Raw genomic sequence first — 19,948 nt, 5'->3', positions numbered from 1 at the left:
TTGGGTCAACAATCTGGTTGGAACCACCTAGCAAACATCAAAAGATCCTGATGCCCAGGTCTTAACCCAGAGACGGCGTGGTCCGGGCTTGGGAAATTCTAAAAAAGCTCCAGGTGACTGCCATCTGCAAGCGAGTTTGCAAAGCACTGATGCCCAGGTGCTGCGGGGGCGGGCGCAGCGCGCTCCGCTCGCCACTGGGTGGCGCTGCCCGCTCGGCCCGGCGCTTCTGGAGCTGCGAGCCGGGACCGCGGGAGCGCACCTGCCCCGCCTCCGCCAGGCGGGCCGCGGGGCATGCAGCGGACCGGGGGCGGGGCTCCGAGGCCCGGGCGCTACCACGGGCTCCCAGGCAGCCTTCGCCAGCCAGACCCCGCCACCCTCCTGATGCTGCTCGTGGACGCCGATCGGCCGGAGCCCGTGCGCAGCGGAGCGCGCGAGCTCGCGCTCTTCCTGACCCCCGAGCCTGGGGCCGAGGTAGGGGACGGGGCTGTGGAGTTGGAGGAGAGGGTTCTCGCGGTTAGGGGTCTGGGCTCCGGACCCTCGGTTTCCCCGGAGCATCCTCTCGCTGCCGGAGTGGGGGGCCCGGGGATTCCCCCCTTCCCGAAGGGTGGCTGCGGGGCGCCACCCAGAGATGCGCAGCGGGCCGTCCCTGCTCCCTCCTCCGGGCGACACCGGGCCCTGGCGGCCCAGGCTCGCTTTCCCTCCCCACCCGGGTCCCCCAGCATCCGCCGGGTCCTGAGGCGCCGCCCTTTGCCAGTCCGGCCCTGGGAGAGGCGGACCCCGGGACCGCCCCTGCCCCGGCTACCTCCGAGCGGTGCCCGGGCCGAGCGGCACCTCAGGCTGCGGCTGTGCGGGGAGCCCCGAGGCCGCGCTGCGCTGCTGCAGCTCGGAGCGAAAACACCACGCCTCTGTCTGCGCTTTCTATTTTAAAAGCACCAGTGAAAAGCAGACCTAAAACGAGACCCTCCACCTTCCGGCTGGAGGCATCTGTCGACGGTGCTGTGAAAAAGTTACTTGTCTGAGTTCACTAGGAGTTATTTACGGTCAGAAATTCAACCCATTCTCTTTTTAAACCACAAAAGCAGTACAGGAGTATTTAAAATAAAGGCTATGCACCCCTTTCTCTTTTCTCTCCCACCCCAATTCTAGTTTTCTTAGAAAACCAGCATTAACAGTTTGGTATAAATCATTCCGGACAGTTAAAATGCATTTACAAATGTAGATATCTGTATATCTGTATCTGTCTAGGCAGAGTATTGGCTCGCGCCAGTGGTCCCAGCATTCTGGGAGGCTGAGGCAGGAGGATTACTTGGGATGGGGATAGGGGACGGGGAAGAGTGAGGCTGCAGTGAGGCTTGATCATGCCACTGCGCTCCAGCCTGGGCGACAGAGTGAGACATTTAAAAAAAAATCTATCTCGCCAGGCGTGGTGGCTCACGCCTGTAATCCCAGAACTATTAGGAGGCCGAGACGGGTGGATCACCTGAGGTCAGGAGTTCGAGACCAGCCTGACCAACATGGCGAAACCCCGTCTCTACTAAAAATACAAAAATTAGTCGGGCGTGTAATCCCAGCTACTTGGGAGGCTGAGGCAGGAGGATCGCTTGAACCTGGGAGGCAGAGGTTGCAGTGAGCTGAGATCAGCCATTGCATTCCAGCCTGGGCAAAAAGAGCAAAACTCCCTCTCAAAAAAAAAAAAAAAAAAACATAAAATATCTTTCCATATGTGTATATATATATATACACACACATAGATATGGGTTTTCTCTTTTTTCTTTTTATTTTTCTCCATATATATATATTTTTATTTTATTTATTTATTTATTTTTTTGAGATGGAGTCTTGCTCTGTCACCAGGCTGGAGTGCAGTGGCATGATCTCAGCTCACTGCAACCTCTGCCTCCCAGGTTCAAGCGATTCTCCTGCCTCAGCCTCCCGAGTAGCTGGGACTACAGGCGTGTGCCACAATGCTCAGCTAATTTTTGCATTTTTCAGTAGAGACGGGGTTTCACCATGTTGGCCAGGATGATCTCTATCTCTTGACCTCGTGATCCACCCGCCTCGGCCTCCCAAAGTGCTGGGATTACAGGCGTGAGCCACCGCGCCCAGCCATCTCCATATATTTTTAAAATAATTTTTGAACAGAAGTTTTTAGTTTTTTTTTTTTTTTTTTTTTGACAGGGTTTCACTTTGTCACCCAGGCTGGAGTGCAGTGACACAATCATAGCTCAATGCAGCCTCAACTTCCTGGGCTCAAGTGATCCTCCCACCTCAGCCTGCTGCATAGCCAGGACCACAGGTGTGCACCACCATGTCAGGTTAACTTTAAAAACAAAGTTCTTTTGTGGAGACGAGATCTCACTATGTTGCCCACTTGAATTCCTGGGCCCAACAGATCCTTTGGCCTCAGCCTCCCAAAGTGCTGGGATTATAGGCATGCACCACCATGCCTGGCCCATCTATATTAGTTTTAAATGAAACCTCACTTGCTGCTGTAATACTGTCCTGCAACTTGCTTTTCTTTACTCAAAATAGCATAGGCAAATGTGTGGGGACTACTAATGGGAAGGTATGGGGCTTCGTTTTGGTGTAATGAACATGTTCTGGATGTTAGATAGTTGTGATGGTTGCACAAATTTGTGAATATACTGAAAACTGCTGAATCGTACACTTTAAAAGGGTGAATTTTGTGGTTTGTAAATTATATCTCAATTTAAAAAATAGCATAGAGGCAGGATACAGTGGCTTATGCCTGTAATTCCAGCGACTTGGGAAGCTGAGGTGGGAGGATCACTTGAGACCAGGAGTTCAAGACCAGTCTGGGCAACGCAGGGAAACCCCTGTCTCTACAAAAAAATGTAAAAAGATAAAAAATTAAAAATAACACGAACAAAAATTTAAAAATTAAAAATAACATGAGCATGTATCCATAAACACTGTCCAATAGAAATATAATTGGAGCTACAAATGTGAGCTACCTATGCAATTTTTCTTTTTTTTTTGAGACAGTTTCACTCTTGTTGCCCAGGCTGGAGTGCAATGGTGTGATCTTGGCTCACCGTAACCTCCGCCTCCTGGTTTCAAACGATTCTCCTGCCTCAGCCTCCCAAGTAGCTGGGATTACAGGCATGCACCACCACGCCCGGCTTATTTTATATTTTTAGTAGAGATGGGGTTCCTCCATGGTGGTCAGGCTGGTCTCGAACTCCTGGCCTCAGATGATCCGCCCGCCTCGGCCTCCCAGAGTGCTGGGATTACAGGTGTGAGCCACTGTGCCTGGCCACCTACGCAATTTTTAGTGTTCTAGGAGCCACATGAAAAAGAAACAGGTGGCCAGGCACCATGGCTCACACCTGTAATTCCAGCATTTTGGGAGGCCAGGGCAGGTGGATCACTTGAGGCCAGGAGTTTGAGGCCAGCCTGGCTAACGTGGTGGAACCCTGTCTCTACTAAACATACAAAAATTAGCCAGATGTGGTGGCATAAGCCTGTAATTCCAGCTACTTGGGAGGCTGAGGCACAAGAACCGCTTGAACCTGGGAGGTGGAGGTTGCAGTGAGCTGCGATCATGCCAGTGCACTTCAGCCTGGGCAGTAGAGTGAGACTCTGTCTCAAAAAAACAAAACAAAACAAAACCAAAAGAATTAAAAAAGAAAAGAAACAGGTGAAATTAATTTCAATATATTTAAAATAACAGTATATCTGGGCCAGGTGCAGTGGCTCATGTCTGTAGTCCCAGCACTTTGGGACGCCAAGACTGGAGGATCACTTGAGCCCAAGGAGTTCAAGACCAGCCTGGGCAACATAGGCCCCGTCTCTAGTTAATAAAAAAATAAAAATAAAAAGTGTATCCAAAATATTTCAACACATGATCACTAGTACAAAGTTAATGAAATTTTACGTTCTGTTCTGTGTCCTGAGTTTTCAAAATCAGGCTTTTGATACTGAACTTTCAGTCCATCTCAGCTTGGACTGGGCACATTTGAAGTGTTCGGTAGTCCCATGAGATGTGGGGCTGCCATGTTGGAGAGCCTAGGTCTCCGTCACCCTGTGGCTTCCTAGTGTCCTATGATGAAATAGTAATTGCTCCCATTCCTGAGCACATACTGTGTGGCACCAGTTTGCCAAACTGTGTTCATGGCTTACCTCATTGTGTCATGGCAGTGACCCGGTGACTGGGATGGTGTTATGTTGATTTTATAGCTCAGCAAACAGAGCCTCTCACGGCATAAATGACTTCGTGTGGATGGACCGTAATTTATGAATCATTCATAAATGGTTCAGGGCTGCTGTGTTTTGCCAGGCAGGGTCCTGGGGGAGGCTCCACGCTCCCCAAGCATACTTTGGTCTAGTGTCCCAGGGACTCTGGCACAGACATTTAGGTTGTCTGCGACTTTTCACTGCCTTTAGCATCCTGAGTGCATTTCTTGTTCCTTCTCTCCCTTACTCTCAGCAGCGACATGTCATTGTGCCCAGTGGCTAAGCCCCAGATTCATTTTGTCTCTATTAGGAATAGTCTTTAAGAGAAACTGCGTGTATTAATTTCATTTTCTCACTCAGGGCTGTCTTTCACTCAGTCATGGGTTTGCTTATGCTCATTTGTAAGGGATGTGTAATAAAGAGCCCCAACTCCCTGTAGCTCCATGCAGCCATAACCCACTGAAAGCGCTTGTTGAAGTTTATTTACCAAAAGAAACAGAAACTGCGCCAGAGCAGAGTCACGTGCAGCCTCCACTTTTAAAGCTTAATTCATTAGCAGATCCCCAACCCGGAACAATTTCCAGGTGGGCAGATGATCAGGAAAAGGAAAACCTGGTTTGCGAACAGGCCTGGACAGCAGCCTCCTCCCAACCAGCCTGTCTCCCAGGGGCACTTTTGCCTCTTCCATGGAGCAGTAGAAATCTCAGTCCAGGCAACCCCAGCCTCAGGGGGCCTGGGCCTCCCAGTGAAGTGGGGCCTGCTTCATTCAGCACCTTCAGCCTCGGTATGTGCCAAGTCTTTCCTGGAGCTGGGGACACCACAGGCAGTGAGACACACGAAGCCCTTCCCCCGTGGCACTGCCAGACAGTAAACACATAACAAGGCCAGACACAGTGGCTCACGCCTGTAATCCTAGCACTTTGGGAGGCTGAGGTGGGCGGATCCTTTGTGCCCAGGAGTTTGAGACCAGCCTGGACAACATGGCAAAATCCCATCTTTACAAAAATTAGCTGGGCGTGGTGGTATGTGCCTGTGGTCCCAGCTGCTAGGGAGGCCGAGATGGGAAGATCACCTGGGCTCTGGGAGGTGGAGGTTGCAGTGAGCTGAGATCGCATCACTGCACTCCAGCCTGGGCGACAGAGTGAGACCCATCTCAAAAAAGAAAGCAAAATGAAACCGTAACAAAACCTCTAAACTGTAATGAATGCTACAAAGCACAGACATGGGCGGATGTGAGATAGGGCACCTGTGTGTGCAGAGAGACTCAGGAGGGGAAATAGAAAGTTATTGTCTGGGTGCAGTCATGGAGGTCTTCCCTGAGGCAGCATTGTCTTAGGATGAGCCCTGAGCCTCAATAGGAGTTGGCTGGCTGAGGAGAAAAATATCCCAGGCAGAGAGAAAGTTCTTGCAAAAGTCCTGGGATGGGATGAAGCAGGGGGTTTTGGGGGATGGAGAGAAGAGCAGCTGGTGGGAGGGGGAGCAGCAGGAGATGGGGCAAGTGAGGGGGCACAAGCTCTGCCTAGACTTCACTCTGCTTTCCCCAGATGGAGGAGCTGCTGAGGGGCGGTGCCTGGAGCTGGGTTGGCAGGTGAGTTACTGTTTCCAGGGCTTTGGGTTTTCTGTTCAACCAGTTCCCTGCCACCCCTCTTTCTGGTTTGAACTTCTTTTTTTTTTTTTTTTGAGACAGAGTCTCTCTCTTGTCACCCAGGCTGGAGTGCAGTGGCACAGTCTCAGCTCACTGCAACCTCCGCCTCCTGGGTTCAAGCTATTCTCCTGCCTCAGCCTCCCGCATAGCTAGGATTACAGGTGTGTGCCGCCACACCCGGCTAATTTTTGTATTTTTAGTAGAGACGGAGTTTCGCCATGTTGGCCAGGCTGGTCTCGAACCTCTGACCTCAGGTGATCCGCCTGCCTCAGCCTCCCAAAATGTTAGGATTACAGGCATGAGCCACCGCGCCTGGCGAACTTTTGATTTTTCTATAGTCAGGATGAGAGAAAAGAGAAATATTTCTCCAAACTCTGTACCTGGACAAAAGTAGAAAAATGTAAATTAGCCGAAGGTGGCCTTGAGTTTCAAGAAAAATGTGGGAGAGGAGTTTTCTTTACAGAAGCTAAGAATGTTACATCCAACCTGCCAACACAACGCATCTATGAGAAACTTCCTAACATGTGTCCCATCCTTGTGTGACCTGCTGGTCCCCTTTGGGCATTCAAGTTTGGGATGCTGGATTAGAAGTCTGTGATGGGGGGCTGGGCGCCGTGGCTCACGCCTGTAATTCTCACACTTTGAGAGGCCGAGGCGGGTGGATCACTTGAGGTCAGGAGTTCGAGGCCAGGCTGGCCAACATGGTAAAACGCTGTCTCTACTAAAAATACAAAATTAGTTGTGCGTAGTGGCAGGTGCCTCTAATCCCAGGTACTTACGTGGCTGAGGCAGGAGAATTGCTTGAACTTGGGAGGTGGAGGTTGCAGCAAGCCGAGATCGTGCCACTGTACTCCAGCCTGGGCAACAAGAGTGAGACTCTGTCTCAAAAAAAAAACAAAGTCTGTTAGGGGGACTCCAGGGTATGGTCTACTGTCTCAAAGATGTAGTTCCAATATTTATTCCTTAAATTTTGTTTTGAGATGGGGTCTTGCTATGTTGCCCAGGCTGGTCTCGAATTCCTGGGCTCAAGCAATCTGCCCACCTCAGCCTCCCAAAGTGTTGGGATTACAGGCGTGAGCCACGGCGCCTAGCCCATTCCTTAATTGTATGGCAAACCTGCATCATGCCATTCTGCTGTAGGCACTGGGCGAGACCAGCAAGATAGGCATGGTACCTGGTGTTGCAGGTGGGGAGGAAGATAAGCAGACTAGTGACAAACAGAGTGACTAAATGCTGATAAATGCCACACAGGAGACACCTGAGGGGTGATAGGGACTGAGGGGAAGGAGGATGGGAAGGACCGGAGGGCAAAGATTTGACAGCAGATGCCTGGCCACAGGGGGATGGGAAGGACCAGAGGGCAAAGATCTGACAGCAGATGCCTGGCCACAGGGGAAAGATGAGGGACTGGGAGGTGCCTGAGTGGAGGGATCTCAGTGACCACAGGGGTGTGGGAGGAGGTAGACAGGGCCATACCAGGGCCTGGGTCCCCAGGGGAGTGCATTTTCAAAATCAGGTTGTAATTTATCGACTTGTGCTAGGCATGGTAGCTCATGCCTGTAGTCCCCCCAGTTTGGGAGGCTGAGGTAAGAGGATCGCTTGAGTGCAGAAGTTTGAGGTTGCAGTGAGCTATGAGTGCCACTACACTCTAGCCTGGGTGACAGAGCAAGACCTGTCTCAAAAATAATAAATGAAAAGTTTCATGGCCATGTGGCTGCGGTGTTAGAATGTATTGGGGGGACCGCAGTGGCAGCAGGGAGACCAGAGACGGATGGGGCGCCATCCAGGTGGACAAGGACTGAGCTGGCCGCCTCCCTGCAGCAGAACCTTCCGGGGCATGAGGAGCCAGGGCCAAGGCAGGTGCTGGGAGAGGCAGCTTTTCTCAGATGTGCCTGACTTTCTACCCACAAAACCTGCTCAGGAGCAGAGGGGGCCTTCCTCAGGGCTCTGGCAGCCTCTCATCACAGGACGTGGTCTTGCTTTGGGTGAGGGTCTGCCTAGAGCCTTGGATGAAGGTTTCCCATCTGGCCGACCTTCAGCGTCACACAGAGGCCTTAAAACAAACATGTTAGGCCAGGCATGTTGGCCCATGCCTGTAATCTCAGCACTTTGGGAAGCTGAGACAGGTGGATCACTTGAGGTTAGGAGTTTGAGACCAGCCTGGCCAACATGGTGAAACCCCATCTCTACTAAAAAAATACAAAAATTAGCTGGGCATGGTGGTGGGCACCTGTAATCCCAGCTACTTGGGAGGCTGAGGCAGGAGAATCATTTGAACCCGGGAGGCAGAGTTTGTGGTGAGCCGAGATTGTGCCACTGCACTCCAGCCTGGGTGACAGAGCGAGACTCCATCTCAAAAAACAAACAGAACACGTTGGCTGGCCGTGGTGGCTCACACCTGTAATCCCAACACTTTGGGAGGCTGAGGTGGGCAATCACTTGAGGCCAGGAGTTTGAAACCAGCCTGGCCAACATGCAAAACCCAGTCTCTACAAAAAATACAAAAATTAGCCAGGTGTGGCGGTGTGCACCTACAGCCCCAGCTACTCGGGAGGCTGGGGCATGAGAATTGCTCGAACCTGGAATGTGGAGGTTGCAGTGAGCCAAGATCACACCACTACACTCCAGCCTGGGCGACAGAGCAAGACTCTGTCTCAAAAAACAAAACAAAACAAAACACATTACCAAAGATTGGAAAGAGCCCAGTGCCCATCAGTGCGGGCCAGTGCCATAGCGATGCTTCTGATGAGTGGAGCAGTAGCGGCTGCAGTGGGAGTCAGTGCTACTTGTGCCTGTGCACAGCAGCGTTCAGCACAGAGTGCTGAGTGAGAGGTGCAAGGGGCGTGTGTGTGTGCTGCCATCTTCTGTAAATAAAAACAGAAGGCAAAAAATATGTATTTTCATGCATCTATAAACAGGAGATTCAATTAAATCAGTTTCTCGGGTGGGGTGGGGTATAGGCATGGTTGAGAGCACTAATATAGATTATAGTTCTCGAACTTTACAAACTTTGGCATAATTTGAGGATCTTTAAAAGACACTAGCTGGGGTCAGATGCAGTATCTCATGCCTCCAATCCCAGCACTTTGGGAGGCTGAAGCGAGAGGATTGCTTAAGCTCAGGAGATCGAGACCAGCCTAGGCAATATAGCAAGACCATGTCTCTACAAAATAAAATAATAAATTAGCCGGGCGTGGTGGCACACGCCTGTAGTCCCAGCTTGTGGGCTGTGATCGCACCACTGTACTTCAGCCTTAGGGACAGAGTGAGACTAGACTCCAAAAAAAAAGAGAGAGAAATCCTGATTGCCTGCCCCCATCCCTGAGTATTCTGATTTAATTCATGTGGGTGCAGCCTGGTCATTGGAATTATAAAAGTTCTCCAGGAGGATTTTAAGCCTGGAAGTGATCTGGTCTGATTGGTCTGTTGGAAAATCACTCTGGGGGCTGGTGGAAAATGAATTATAGGGAGGATCCCATGAAGCGGGGCGTGTGGGCCTGGGATCTGGATTTCTTGTTTTTTGAAATGGAGTTTCGCTCTTGTTGTCCAGGCTGGAGTACAATGGCGCGATCTCAGCTCACTGCAACCTCTGCCTCCCAGGTTCAAGCGATTCTCCTGCTTCAGCCTCCCAAGTAGCTGGAATTACAGGCGCCTGCCACCACACCTGGCTAATTTTTGTATTTTCAGTAGAGGCGGGGTTTCACCATGTTGGCCAGGCTGATCTCGAACTCCTGACCTCCAGTGATCTGCCCGCCTGGGCCTCCCAAAGTGCTGGGATTATAGGTGTGAGCCACTGAACCCAGCCTCATGCTTTTTTCACTCATGTTTTGGAGACCTTTTTATATGAATGCACAGGAGCTGATTATTTTCAGCAGTTAGTCAGAATTTCATTGTCTGTCTGAATGACACTTTAGGTAACCATTCCTCTGTTGATAGACATTTAAGTTATGTGGAATTTTTTGCTGTCACAAAGTGTCCTGCAATAAATATCTCTCCACATACATCATTTTGCATTTATGCAAATATGTAGGATAAATACCTAGAAGGTGTATTACTGTGTCTAAGGACACATGCATTTTAGACAAGATTGAGTGCGTTTAGGGCGGTATGGCCATAGCCGGCACATGCATTTTAAATGTTGGTTACTGTTGCCAAATTAACCTTCCCGGAAGTCAGGGTCTGCATGATTTTAGAGCAAAGTAGTCAGCCCCTTCTGGACACTCAAACCTCAAGATCAAGCGTCCTTTTGGGACCAGGATGGGAACTCTGTCTTGCTTTGGGGACCTGAGAGGAAAGAGTTCCCGAGTTTCTTCTCTGGGCGGTGGGTGGTTGTTTAACCTGCCAACTCCTTCGTGGTTTGCAGTTCAAACTTAAGGCTACTCAGAGAATCACTTCATTTGCTCCCTGGCTTCCGGGATCTTTCAACCTTCATTTCATCACTTTCATCTTGTGCATAGAGATGAGGATGCTTTTTCTGCCTGGGCTGAATGGACCTTGCTATGCTAAGATTCTTTAGTATTCGTGTGTGTGTGTGTGTGTGTGTGTGTGTGTGTGTGTGTGTGTGTGTGTGTTGTGTGTGTGTGTGTGTGTGTGTGTGTGTGTGTGTGTGTGTGTGTGTTGTGTGTGTGTATGTGTTTAAGCAGCATTATTGAGATGTGATTTGCATACATATAATTCACCTGTTTAAAGTGTATAATTTAATGGCTTTTAGCATATTCACAGAGTTGTACAACCATCAACCACAACCAATTTTAGAACATTTTTATGACCCCAAAAGGAAACACTGCACCCGTTATCTGTCATTCCCCAACCCCCCACCACGAATCTCCTTCCCATCTCTGTAGATTTGCCTGTTCTGGTATTTCATGTGTGTTTGTGTTTTAAAAACACAGATTGGCCAGAGGCTTGAAGGCCACATTCAGCCCACAGACAGTTTTATTTGGCCGTCATAGTGTTTTTTAACTTATCAGGCTAGTTTTGAACATTTTCAAATCAAGAGAATTTGCATAAACATCTGGATTGCCACTTGTCTTGAATAAAGCAGGGTTGGCACATCCCTACCTGGCACAAGCTGGGGCCCAGTAGCAGCCACCCCATTTAAATAGGGCCTGGGGTCTCCTGTTTGCTACAGTCTCCACCCCTCCCTGTTGTCTCCCTGACCTGGAGGCTGAACATCAGCTGCTCTTTATGACCCCACCTGCACTGCTGTTTTTCTTAGAAGTAAAATCTCTCTGTCAAAAGTGGGAAACTGGCCAAAGCAGTGGTTCATGCCTGTAATCCCAGCACTTTGGGAGGCCGAGGTGGGTGGATCACCTGAGGTCAGTAGTTCAAGACCAGCCTGGACAACATGGCGAAACCCTGTCTTTTCTAAAAATACAAAACTTAGCCAGGCGTGGTGGTGTGCTCTTGTAGTCCCAGCTACTTAGGAGGCTCTCAGGTAGGAAAATCGCTTGAACCCGGGAGGCAGCGATTGCACTGAGTTGAGATCGTGCCATTGCACTCCAGCCTGGGTGACAGAGCGAGACTCCGTCTCAAAAAAAAAAAAAAAAAAAAAGTGGGAAACTGAACATAAACAGTTTGCAGAAGACAGTCTTCAGCACAGCCCACTTCTCTTGTATTTATTGCCTGCATGGCTTCGGTGTCATTTGAGTTTGGAGACCCTAATAGGGTCCTTTTAAATGGTGGTGGCATCTCACTGGGAGTGACCCAGAGAAGTGACTTAGCTTCCTTAGCTTCTGTTATGAGACAGAGTCTGTGGATTGTTTTTCTCACAATTTTCAAATGGGGAGTCAGAAGCACAGAGATGGTCAGAGGTGCAGCTGAGACCACGCAGCATAAAATGCAAGGCTGGGACTAAGGCGCCGCCCAGGCTGCTGTTCTCAGGCTACAGCTCTTCCAGGCAGTACACGTCCTCCCCTTCCCTTCTCTCTCTTTCTCTCTTTCATCTTCCTTTCTTTTCCACAATGAATATTCATGAGCACTGTATTGATTACCAATCACTGGGTAGCAAACTATCCCAAACCTTAGCAGCTTCAAGCAACTGCCATTTCATACGGTTCATGCATGGACTGCATTCAGCTGGAGGATTGGCACCCTGTGTCTAGCAGTTGCTGCTGGCTATTGGCTGGGGCATCTCAGTTCTCCTCCATGTGGCCTCTCAACCTCTACAGCCTCACTCACTGGCCTCTACAGAAGAGTTGCCTGGACTTCTTTTTTTCTTAAATTTTATTATTATTTTTATTTTTAATTTTTGGGGGTATATAGTAGGTATATATATTCAGGGTGTACATGAGATGTTTTGATACAGGTATGCAATGTGAAATAAGCACATCATGGAGAATGGGCTATCCATCCCCTCAAGCATTTATCCTTTGAGTTACAAACAGTCCAATTATACTTTTTTTTTTTTTTTTTGAGACCGAGTCTCACTCTGTTGCCCAGGCTGGAGTGCCGTGGCAAGATCTTGGGTCACTGCAACCTCCACCTCCTGGGTTCAAATAATTCTTGTGTCTCAGCCTCCCAAATAGCTGGGATTATAGGCATGCACCACCACACGTGGCTAATTTTTGTATTTTTAGTAGAGACAGGGTTTTACTATGTTGGTCAGACTGGTCTTGAACTCCTGGCCTCAGGTGATCTGCCTGCCTTGGCCTCAAAAAGTGCTGGGATTACGGACGTGAGCCACCGCACCCAGCCCAATTATACTCTTTAAGTTACGTTATTTTCTTTTTTTGAGACAGGACCTCACTCTGTCACCTAGGCTGGAGTGCAGTGGCAGAATCTTTTTTCACTGCACCCTCCACTTCCTGGCTCAAGCGATCCTCCCACCCCAGCCTCCCAAGTAGCTGGGACTACAGGCATGTGCCACCATGCCCAGCTAATTTTTGTATTTTTTTGTAGAGATGGGGTTTCACCATGTTGCCCAGGCTGGTCTCGCTCGAACTCTTGACCTCAAGTGATCTTCCTGCCTCAGCCTTCCAAAGTGCTGGGATTACAGGCATGGGCCACTGCACCTGGACTTTAAGTTATTTTATTTTTTAATTTCAATAGGTTTTTGGGGAAAAGGTGGTGTTTGGTTACATGAATAAGTTCTTTAGTGAGTGGTGATTTCTGAGATTTTGCTGCAGCACCCATCATTTAAATAGAGTACACGGTACCCACTGTGCAGTCTTTTACCCCTCACCTACCTCCCACCCTTTCCCCTAAGTCCCCAAAGTCCATTGTATCATTTTTATGCCTTTGTGTCCTCATAGCTTAGCTCTCACTTACGAGCGAGAACATACGATGTTTGGTTTTCCATTTCTGAGTTACTTCGCTTAGAGTAATGGTCTCCATTTCCAGCCAGGCTGCTGCAAATGCCATTATTTCATTTCTTTTTATGGCTGAGTTGTATTCCATGGTATCTATATGTATATATGCCACATATTCTTTTTTTTTTTTTTTTTCTTCAGATGGGAGTCTCGCTCTCTCACCCAGGCTGGAGTGCAGTGGCACGATCTTGGCTCACTGCAGGCTCTGCCTCCCGGGTTCACGTGATTCTCCTGCCTCAGCCTCCTGAGTAGCTGAGATTACAGGTGCCCGCCACCATGCTCGGCTAATTTTTTTTTGTATTTTTTAATAGAGATGGGGTTTCACCATGTTAGCCAGGATGGTCTTGATCTCCTGACCTTGTGATCCGCCCGCCTCGGTCTCCCAAAGTGCTGGGATTACAGGTGTGAGCCACCGCGCCTGGCCGTGCCACATATTCTTTATCCACTTGTTGATTGATAGGCATTTGGGCTGGTTCCATATTTTTGCAATTGCTAATTATGCTGCAGTAAACGTGCATGTGTAAGTATCTTTTTCATATAATGACTTCAAGATACCCAGTAGTGGGATTGCTGGATCAAATGGTAGGTCTACTTTTAGTTCTTTAAGGAATCTCCACACTGTTTTCCATAGTGATTGTACTAGTTTACATCCCCACTAACAGCGTAAAAGTGTTTACATTCCCACTAACAGCGTAAAAGTGTTCCTTTTCACCGCATCCATGCCAACATCTATTATTGTTTGATTTTTTGATTATAGCCATTCTTGCAGGAGTAAGGTGGTATCGCATTGTGGTTTCAATTTGCATTTCCTTGATCATTAGTGATGTTGAGCATTTTTTCATATGTTTTTTGGCCACTTGTGTATCTTGCTTTGAGAATTGTCTATTCATGTCCTCAGCCCACTTTTTTGATGGGATTGTTTTTTCTTGCTTGGTATTCTGGATATTAATCCCTTGTCAGATGCATAGATTGTGAAGATTTTCTCCCACTCTGTGGGTTGTCTGTTTACTCTGCTGATTATTTCTTTTGCTGTGCAGAAGCTTTTTAGTTTAATTAAGTCCCAACTATTTATCTTTGTTTTTATTGCATTTGCTTTGGGTTCTTGGTCATGAAGTGTTTGCCTAAGCCAATCTCTAGAAGGGTTTTTCCAATGTTATCTTCTAGAATTTTTATGGTTTCAGGTCTTAGATTTAAGTGTTTGATGCATCTTGAGTTGATTTTTGTATAAGGTGAGAGATGAGGATCCAGTTTCATTCCCCTACATGTGGCTAGCCAGTTATCCCAGCACCATTTGTTGAATAGGGTGTCCTTTCTCCACTTCATGTTTTTGTTTACTTTGTCAAAGATCAGTTGGCTGTAAGTATTTAGGTTTATTTTTGGATCTCTGTTCTGTTCCATTGGTCTATGTGCCTATTTTTTTTTTAATTTTTTTTTTTTTTTTTTTGAGACAGAGTTTCACTCTTGTTGCTCAGGCTGGAGTGCAATGGCGCAATCTCAGCTCACTGCAACATCAACCTCCTGGGTTCAAGCGATTCTCCTGCCTCAGTGTCCCCAGTAGCTGGGATTATGGGCATGCACTACCACGGCTGGCTGATTTTTGTATTTTAGTAGAGACGTGGTTTCGCCATCTTGGCCACGCTAGTCTCGAACTCCTGACCTCAAGCGATCCACCTGCCTCGGCCTCCCAAAGGACTGGGATTACAGGCGTGAGCCACCACACCCAGCCTTTATAGTATATTTTGAAATCAGATAATGTGATGCCTCCAGATTTGTTCTTTTTGCTTAGTTTTGCCTTGGCTGTGAGGGCTCTTTTTTGGTTCCATATGAATTTTAGGATTTTTTTTTCTAGTTCCGTGAAGAGTGATGGTGGTATTTTGATGGGAATTACATTGAATTTGTAGATTGCTTTTGGCAGTATGGTCATTTTCAGAATATCGATTCTACCCATCTATGAGCATGGGATGTGTTTCCATTTGTTTGTGTCATCAGTAATTTCTTTCATCAGTGTTTTGTAGTTTTCTTTGTAGAAGTCTTTCACCTCCTGGGTTAGGTATATTCCTAAATATTTTATTTTTTGCAGCTGTTGCAAAAGAAGTCGAGTTCTTGATTTGATTCTCAGCTTGGTTGCAGTTGGTGTATAGCAGTCTACTGATTTGTGTACATTGGTTTTTATATCCTGGAACTTTGTTGAATGCATTTACCAGTTGTAGGAGCTTTTTGGAGGAGTCTGTAGGGTTTTCTAGGTATACGATCATGTCATCAGCAAACAGCTAGTTTGACTTCCCCTTTACCGGTTTGGATGCCCTTTATTTCTTTCTCTTGTCTGATTGCTCTGGCTAGGACCTCAAAGTTATTGTAAAATGTACAATTAAGTTATTATTGAATCTAGTTGCCCTGTGGTACTGCCTGAACTTCGTTATGTGGCTTCTGGCTTCCCGGAGAGTAAATCAGAAGCTTTGAGGTCTCTCAAGGCCTAGACCTGGGAGTCACAGAGCCTTGCTCCCGTCACATCCTATTGGTCTAAGCAAGTCACAGGCCAGCCTAGATTCGGGGATGGGAAGGATTGGATCCCACCTCTTCACCGGAGTTGCTGCAAGGTCCTTTTGCAAAAGCACGTGTGGGATGAGAGGGAGTTGGAGGGCCACCTTTGAAACACAAGTACCTATTATTTGCCAGACTTTGTTCTAGGCTCTGGGAATTGAAAGACAAATAAAAGAGACAAAAACCTGTGTCCTCCAGAGGTTTCATTCTGGTGGAGAAGATGACAGGAAACAAGTTGAGAAAAATAGATAGTATGTTAGATGGTGATAAATGCTAAAGAGAAAAGTAAATTGGGGCAGGAGGACTGGGAGTAGGGGAGCTATAGGGTCAGGGAAAGCCTCATCTGGAAGAAATATTTGAGCAAAAGCTAGAAGGAAGTGAGAGACAACTTTCACCAGTAAAGGGAACAGCAGGTGCAAAGGCCCTGTGGTGAGGCCGTGGCTAGTGTTGTGGGTGGGGACAAGCAACAGGCAGTGAGATCGGGGGAGGTGGAGGCTCCTGATGGAGTAGGGCTGGGGAGGCCCCCATTAGGTGTTTTCTGAGCAGGTAGAAGATGAGGGAGGACTCAAAAAATTGAAGCCAGGCTTGAAGCCAGGCACGGTGGTGCCCATCTGTAGTCCCAGCTACTCAAGAGGCTGAGGCGGGAGGATCCCTGAGGCCCAGGAGTTGGAGGCTGCAGTGAGCTATGGTCCCACCACTGCACTCTAGCCTGGATGACAGAGTGAGACCCTGTCTCTAAGAAAAAAAAATTGGTAAATAATTCATGTATAAATTTATGATTTTAAAGTATATAGTTTGTTGGCTTTTAGTATATTTACTGTATTGTGCAGACATCACCATGACCTAATTCCAGAACATTTCTATGACCCAAAAACGAAACCCCGTCACCATTAGCAGTTATTCCCTCTTCTCCTCTCCCTGCCACTCCATGCAGAGGGGCAACCACGAATCTACTTCTTTCTGTCTCTGTGGATCTGCCTATCTCTGGACATTCCCTCCCTCCCTCCCTTCTTTTCTTTCGAGATGGAGTCTCACTCTCTCGCCCAGGCTGGAGTGCAGTGGCACGATCTTGGCTTACTGCAACCTCCAGTTCCAGGGTTCAAGCGATTCTTGTGCCTCAGCCTCCCGAGTAGTTGGGATTACAGGCTCATGCCACCACGCCTGGCTAATTTTTGTAGTTTTAGTAGAGACGGGATTTTGCCATGTTGGCCAGGCTGATCTCAAACTCCTGACCTCAAGTGATCTGCCTGCCTCGGCCTCCCAAAATGTTGGGATTACAGGCATGAGCCACTGTGCCCAGCCTGGACATTTCTTATAAGTGGAATCATGTCATGCGTGACCTTTTGTGCCTGGCTTCTCTCACTTAGCATCATGTTTTCAAGGATCATCCATGTTGTAGTGTGTGCCAGTGCTCCATTACCTTTTATGGACAAATGATACTCTGTTGTAGGGATACATCACATTTTATTTGTTCATTCATCACTTAATGGACATTGGGTCATTTCTACTTTTTTTTTTTTTTGAGACGAAGTCTTGCTCTGTCGCCCAGGCTGGAGTGCAGTGGCATGATCTTGGCTCGCTGCAAGCTCTGCCTCCTGGGTTCACGCCATTCTCCTGCCTCAGCCTCCCGAGTAGCTGGGACTACAGGCACCCACCACCACGCCCGGCTAGTTTTTTGTATTTTTTAGTAGAGACTGGATTTCACCGTGTTAGCCAGGATGGTCTCGATCTCCTGACATTGTGATTCGCCCGCCTCGGCCTCCCAAAGTACTGAGATTATAGGCGTGAGCTACTGCACCCGGCCTTTTTTTTTTTTTTTTTAATTGAGATAGAGTCTCGCTCTCTCGCCCAGGCTGGAGTGCAGTGGTGCGATCTTAGCTCACTGCAAACTCCGCCTCCTGGATTCCCCAAGCAATTCTCGTGCCTCAGCCACCCAAGTAGCTGAGACTACAGGCTTGTGCCACTACGTCCAGCTCATTTTTGTAGTTTTAGTAGAGAGGGGATTTCACCATGTTGGCCAGGCTGGTCTCGAACTCCTGACCTCAAGTGACCTGCCTGCCTCGGCCTCCCAAAGTGTTGGGATTACAGGCGTGAGCCACCACGCCCAGCCTTTTCAACTTTTTGACTGTAATGAATATTGTCCAAGTTTTTGTGAGAGCATATGTTTTCATTTCTTTTTTATTTATTTTTATTTTTTATTTTTTTGAGACAGGGTCTTGCTTTGTCATCCAGGCTGGAGTGCAGTGGCACCATCATGGCTCACAGCAGCCTTGATCTTCTGGGCTCAAGTGCTTCTCCCACCCCAGCCTCCTAAGTAGATGGGAATACAGGCACATGCCACCATGTCTGGCTAATTTTTGTATTTTTTTTGTAGAGATGGTGTCTCACTATGTTGCCCAGGATGGCCTTGTACTCCTGGGCTTAAGTGATCTGCCTGCCTCAGCCTCCCAAAGTGCTGGGACTAAATGTGTGCACCACTGCACCTGGTCTGTTTTCATTTCTTTCGGGTATATTGCTTGGTAATAAGGTGACTCTGTGTTCCTTTTGAGGAGATGCTGGACTGGTTTTCAGAGCAGCTGCACAATTGTACCCTTCCCACCAGCAGTGTGTGAGGCTTCCAATTCCTCCACATCCTTGCCAGCCCTCATCATTTTCCATTTTTGTGATTGCAGCCATCCCTGTGAGTGCAAAGTGGTACACTGGAGGATTTGGGGTGGGGAGAGCTTTTGTTTTAACAGGACTGCACAGAGTAGATTGAAGGGCAGTAAGAACAGGAAGCTGGGACCAGCGAGCAGGCTACTGCAACAGTCCTAGCAGGAGACGACGGTGACTTGCGCCATGGTGCTTGGTTGTATGGGAGAGAGAGTGAAGTAGTTGGATTTGGGTAGAGACATTTTGAAGGTAGAAATGAGAGGATTTGCTGGCAGATTGGATGGGGTGGGAGGTGGGAGAGAAGAGTCCAGGGTGCTCCGAAGTATTTGGCCTGAGTGAGAGGACGATGGAGTTTCCATTTGTTGAGTTAGAGAAGATCATGGGTGGAGGAACTTTTTTTTGTTGTGCCAAGCCCTTGGTGAGCAGGGCCAGCCCCTCTTCAATGTTTGGGCATTCCCAGCTGGGAAGCTTGCACTGCCACTTTGTGAGAAGGGGGGTTGTGGGAAAAAAAAAGTGAAAAAAAAATGTTTGTTTAAAAAAAAAAAACCCCACTCACCATCTCCACTGGTCCTTCCTTGAATGTCACTTAAAGTGAGCCTCTCGCCTCCTTCCCTTCTGAGTGGAGCAGTTTATGCCCAGGGGTTTGCGAAGAACAGCGAGGGCATTCATCTGCTCACAGGCTAGTTAAAAAGGCACGTGGGCTGCAGCCTGCGGGACTCTCATTTCTGAGGCCACTTAGGGGATAATCTTGAGAGAAAATTGCCCATGGATGATTTGTGGGCATGGTGGGCTGGCTTATCCTGAGCGCCTTCCTGTTGGTTGGGAATGTCTTGGGCTTGTTTCTCCCTTTGCTGACCAGACAGTCGGCAAACACTCACTTTGATCCTTCCTGCTTTTGGGAACCTCCCTAGGTACCAGGGGGTGAGGTGGGGGACTGACCATAGCTGACAAGCAGCAACAAAGGGGACACATTTCTAACCTCCCCCAAGAGCATCTTGTTTTTGTTTTGAGACGATCTCACTCTGTCACCCAGGAGTGCAGTGGTACATCACAGCTCACCGTAGCCTCAACCTCCCGGGCCCAAGTGACCCTCCCAGCCTCAGCCTCTCAAGTAGCCAAGACCACACAGGCGTGCACCACCATGCCCAGTTAGTTTTCTTTTTATTTTTATAGAGACAAACTTTCCCCCTGTTGCCCAGGCTAGACTGGAACTCCTGGGCTCAAGCGATCCTCTGGCCTCAGCCTCCCAGTGTTGGGATTACAGGCATGAGCCACTGTATGCAGCCCCAAAGAATATCTTGTTACACATTCTAGCTCTGGAGTTAGAGTGCTCAGGGTCAAATTCTGGCTTCGATGTTTATTAGCTGTGTGAGCTTGAGCAAGGGAATTAACCTCTCTGATCCTCTGTTTCTCAATCCATAAAAAGAGGGAAATAGTAGCACCTACTGCATAGAGTTCTTGTGAGAAGTGAACGAGGTAATTCAAATACAGTGACTAGCCCTTGTTTTTATTCTATGGTGAAAGAGATTGGGTGGGTGCAGTGGCTCATGCCTATAATATCAGCACTTTGGGAGGCTGAGGCAGGAGGATTGCATGAGGCCAG

The 19,948-nt window shown here is 48.2% G+C and overlaps 1 protein-coding gene across 2 annotated transcripts in view; it reads left to right on the top strand.

Annotated features, from left to right (window-relative positions):
• Nucleotides 1-247: 247 nt before the first annotated feature.
• Nucleotides 248-19,948, top strand: part of BCAS4 (breast carcinoma amplified sequence 4) — an 85,969-nt gene continuing 66,268 nt past the window's right edge. For both annotated transcript variants that reach the window (XM_058432933.1, XM_032142902.2), the window contains exon 1: nt 248-471. In XM_058432933.1, coding sequence (XP_058288916.1) covers nt 292-471 — 180 coding nt within the window. In that variant the 5' untranslated portion in view covers nt 248-291. The remainder of the gene's footprint in view (nt 472-19,948) is intronic.

This window comes from Hylobates moloch, unplaced genomic scaffold, assembly GCF_009828535.3.
Source record: "Hylobates moloch isolate HMO894 unplaced genomic scaffold, HMol_V3 SCAFFOLD_21, whole genome shotgun sequence".
Taxonomy (NCBI): Eukaryota; Metazoa; Chordata; class Mammalia; order Primates; family Hylobatidae; genus Hylobates; species Hylobates moloch.
This window is presented reverse-complemented; position numbering and strand designations above follow the sequence as displayed.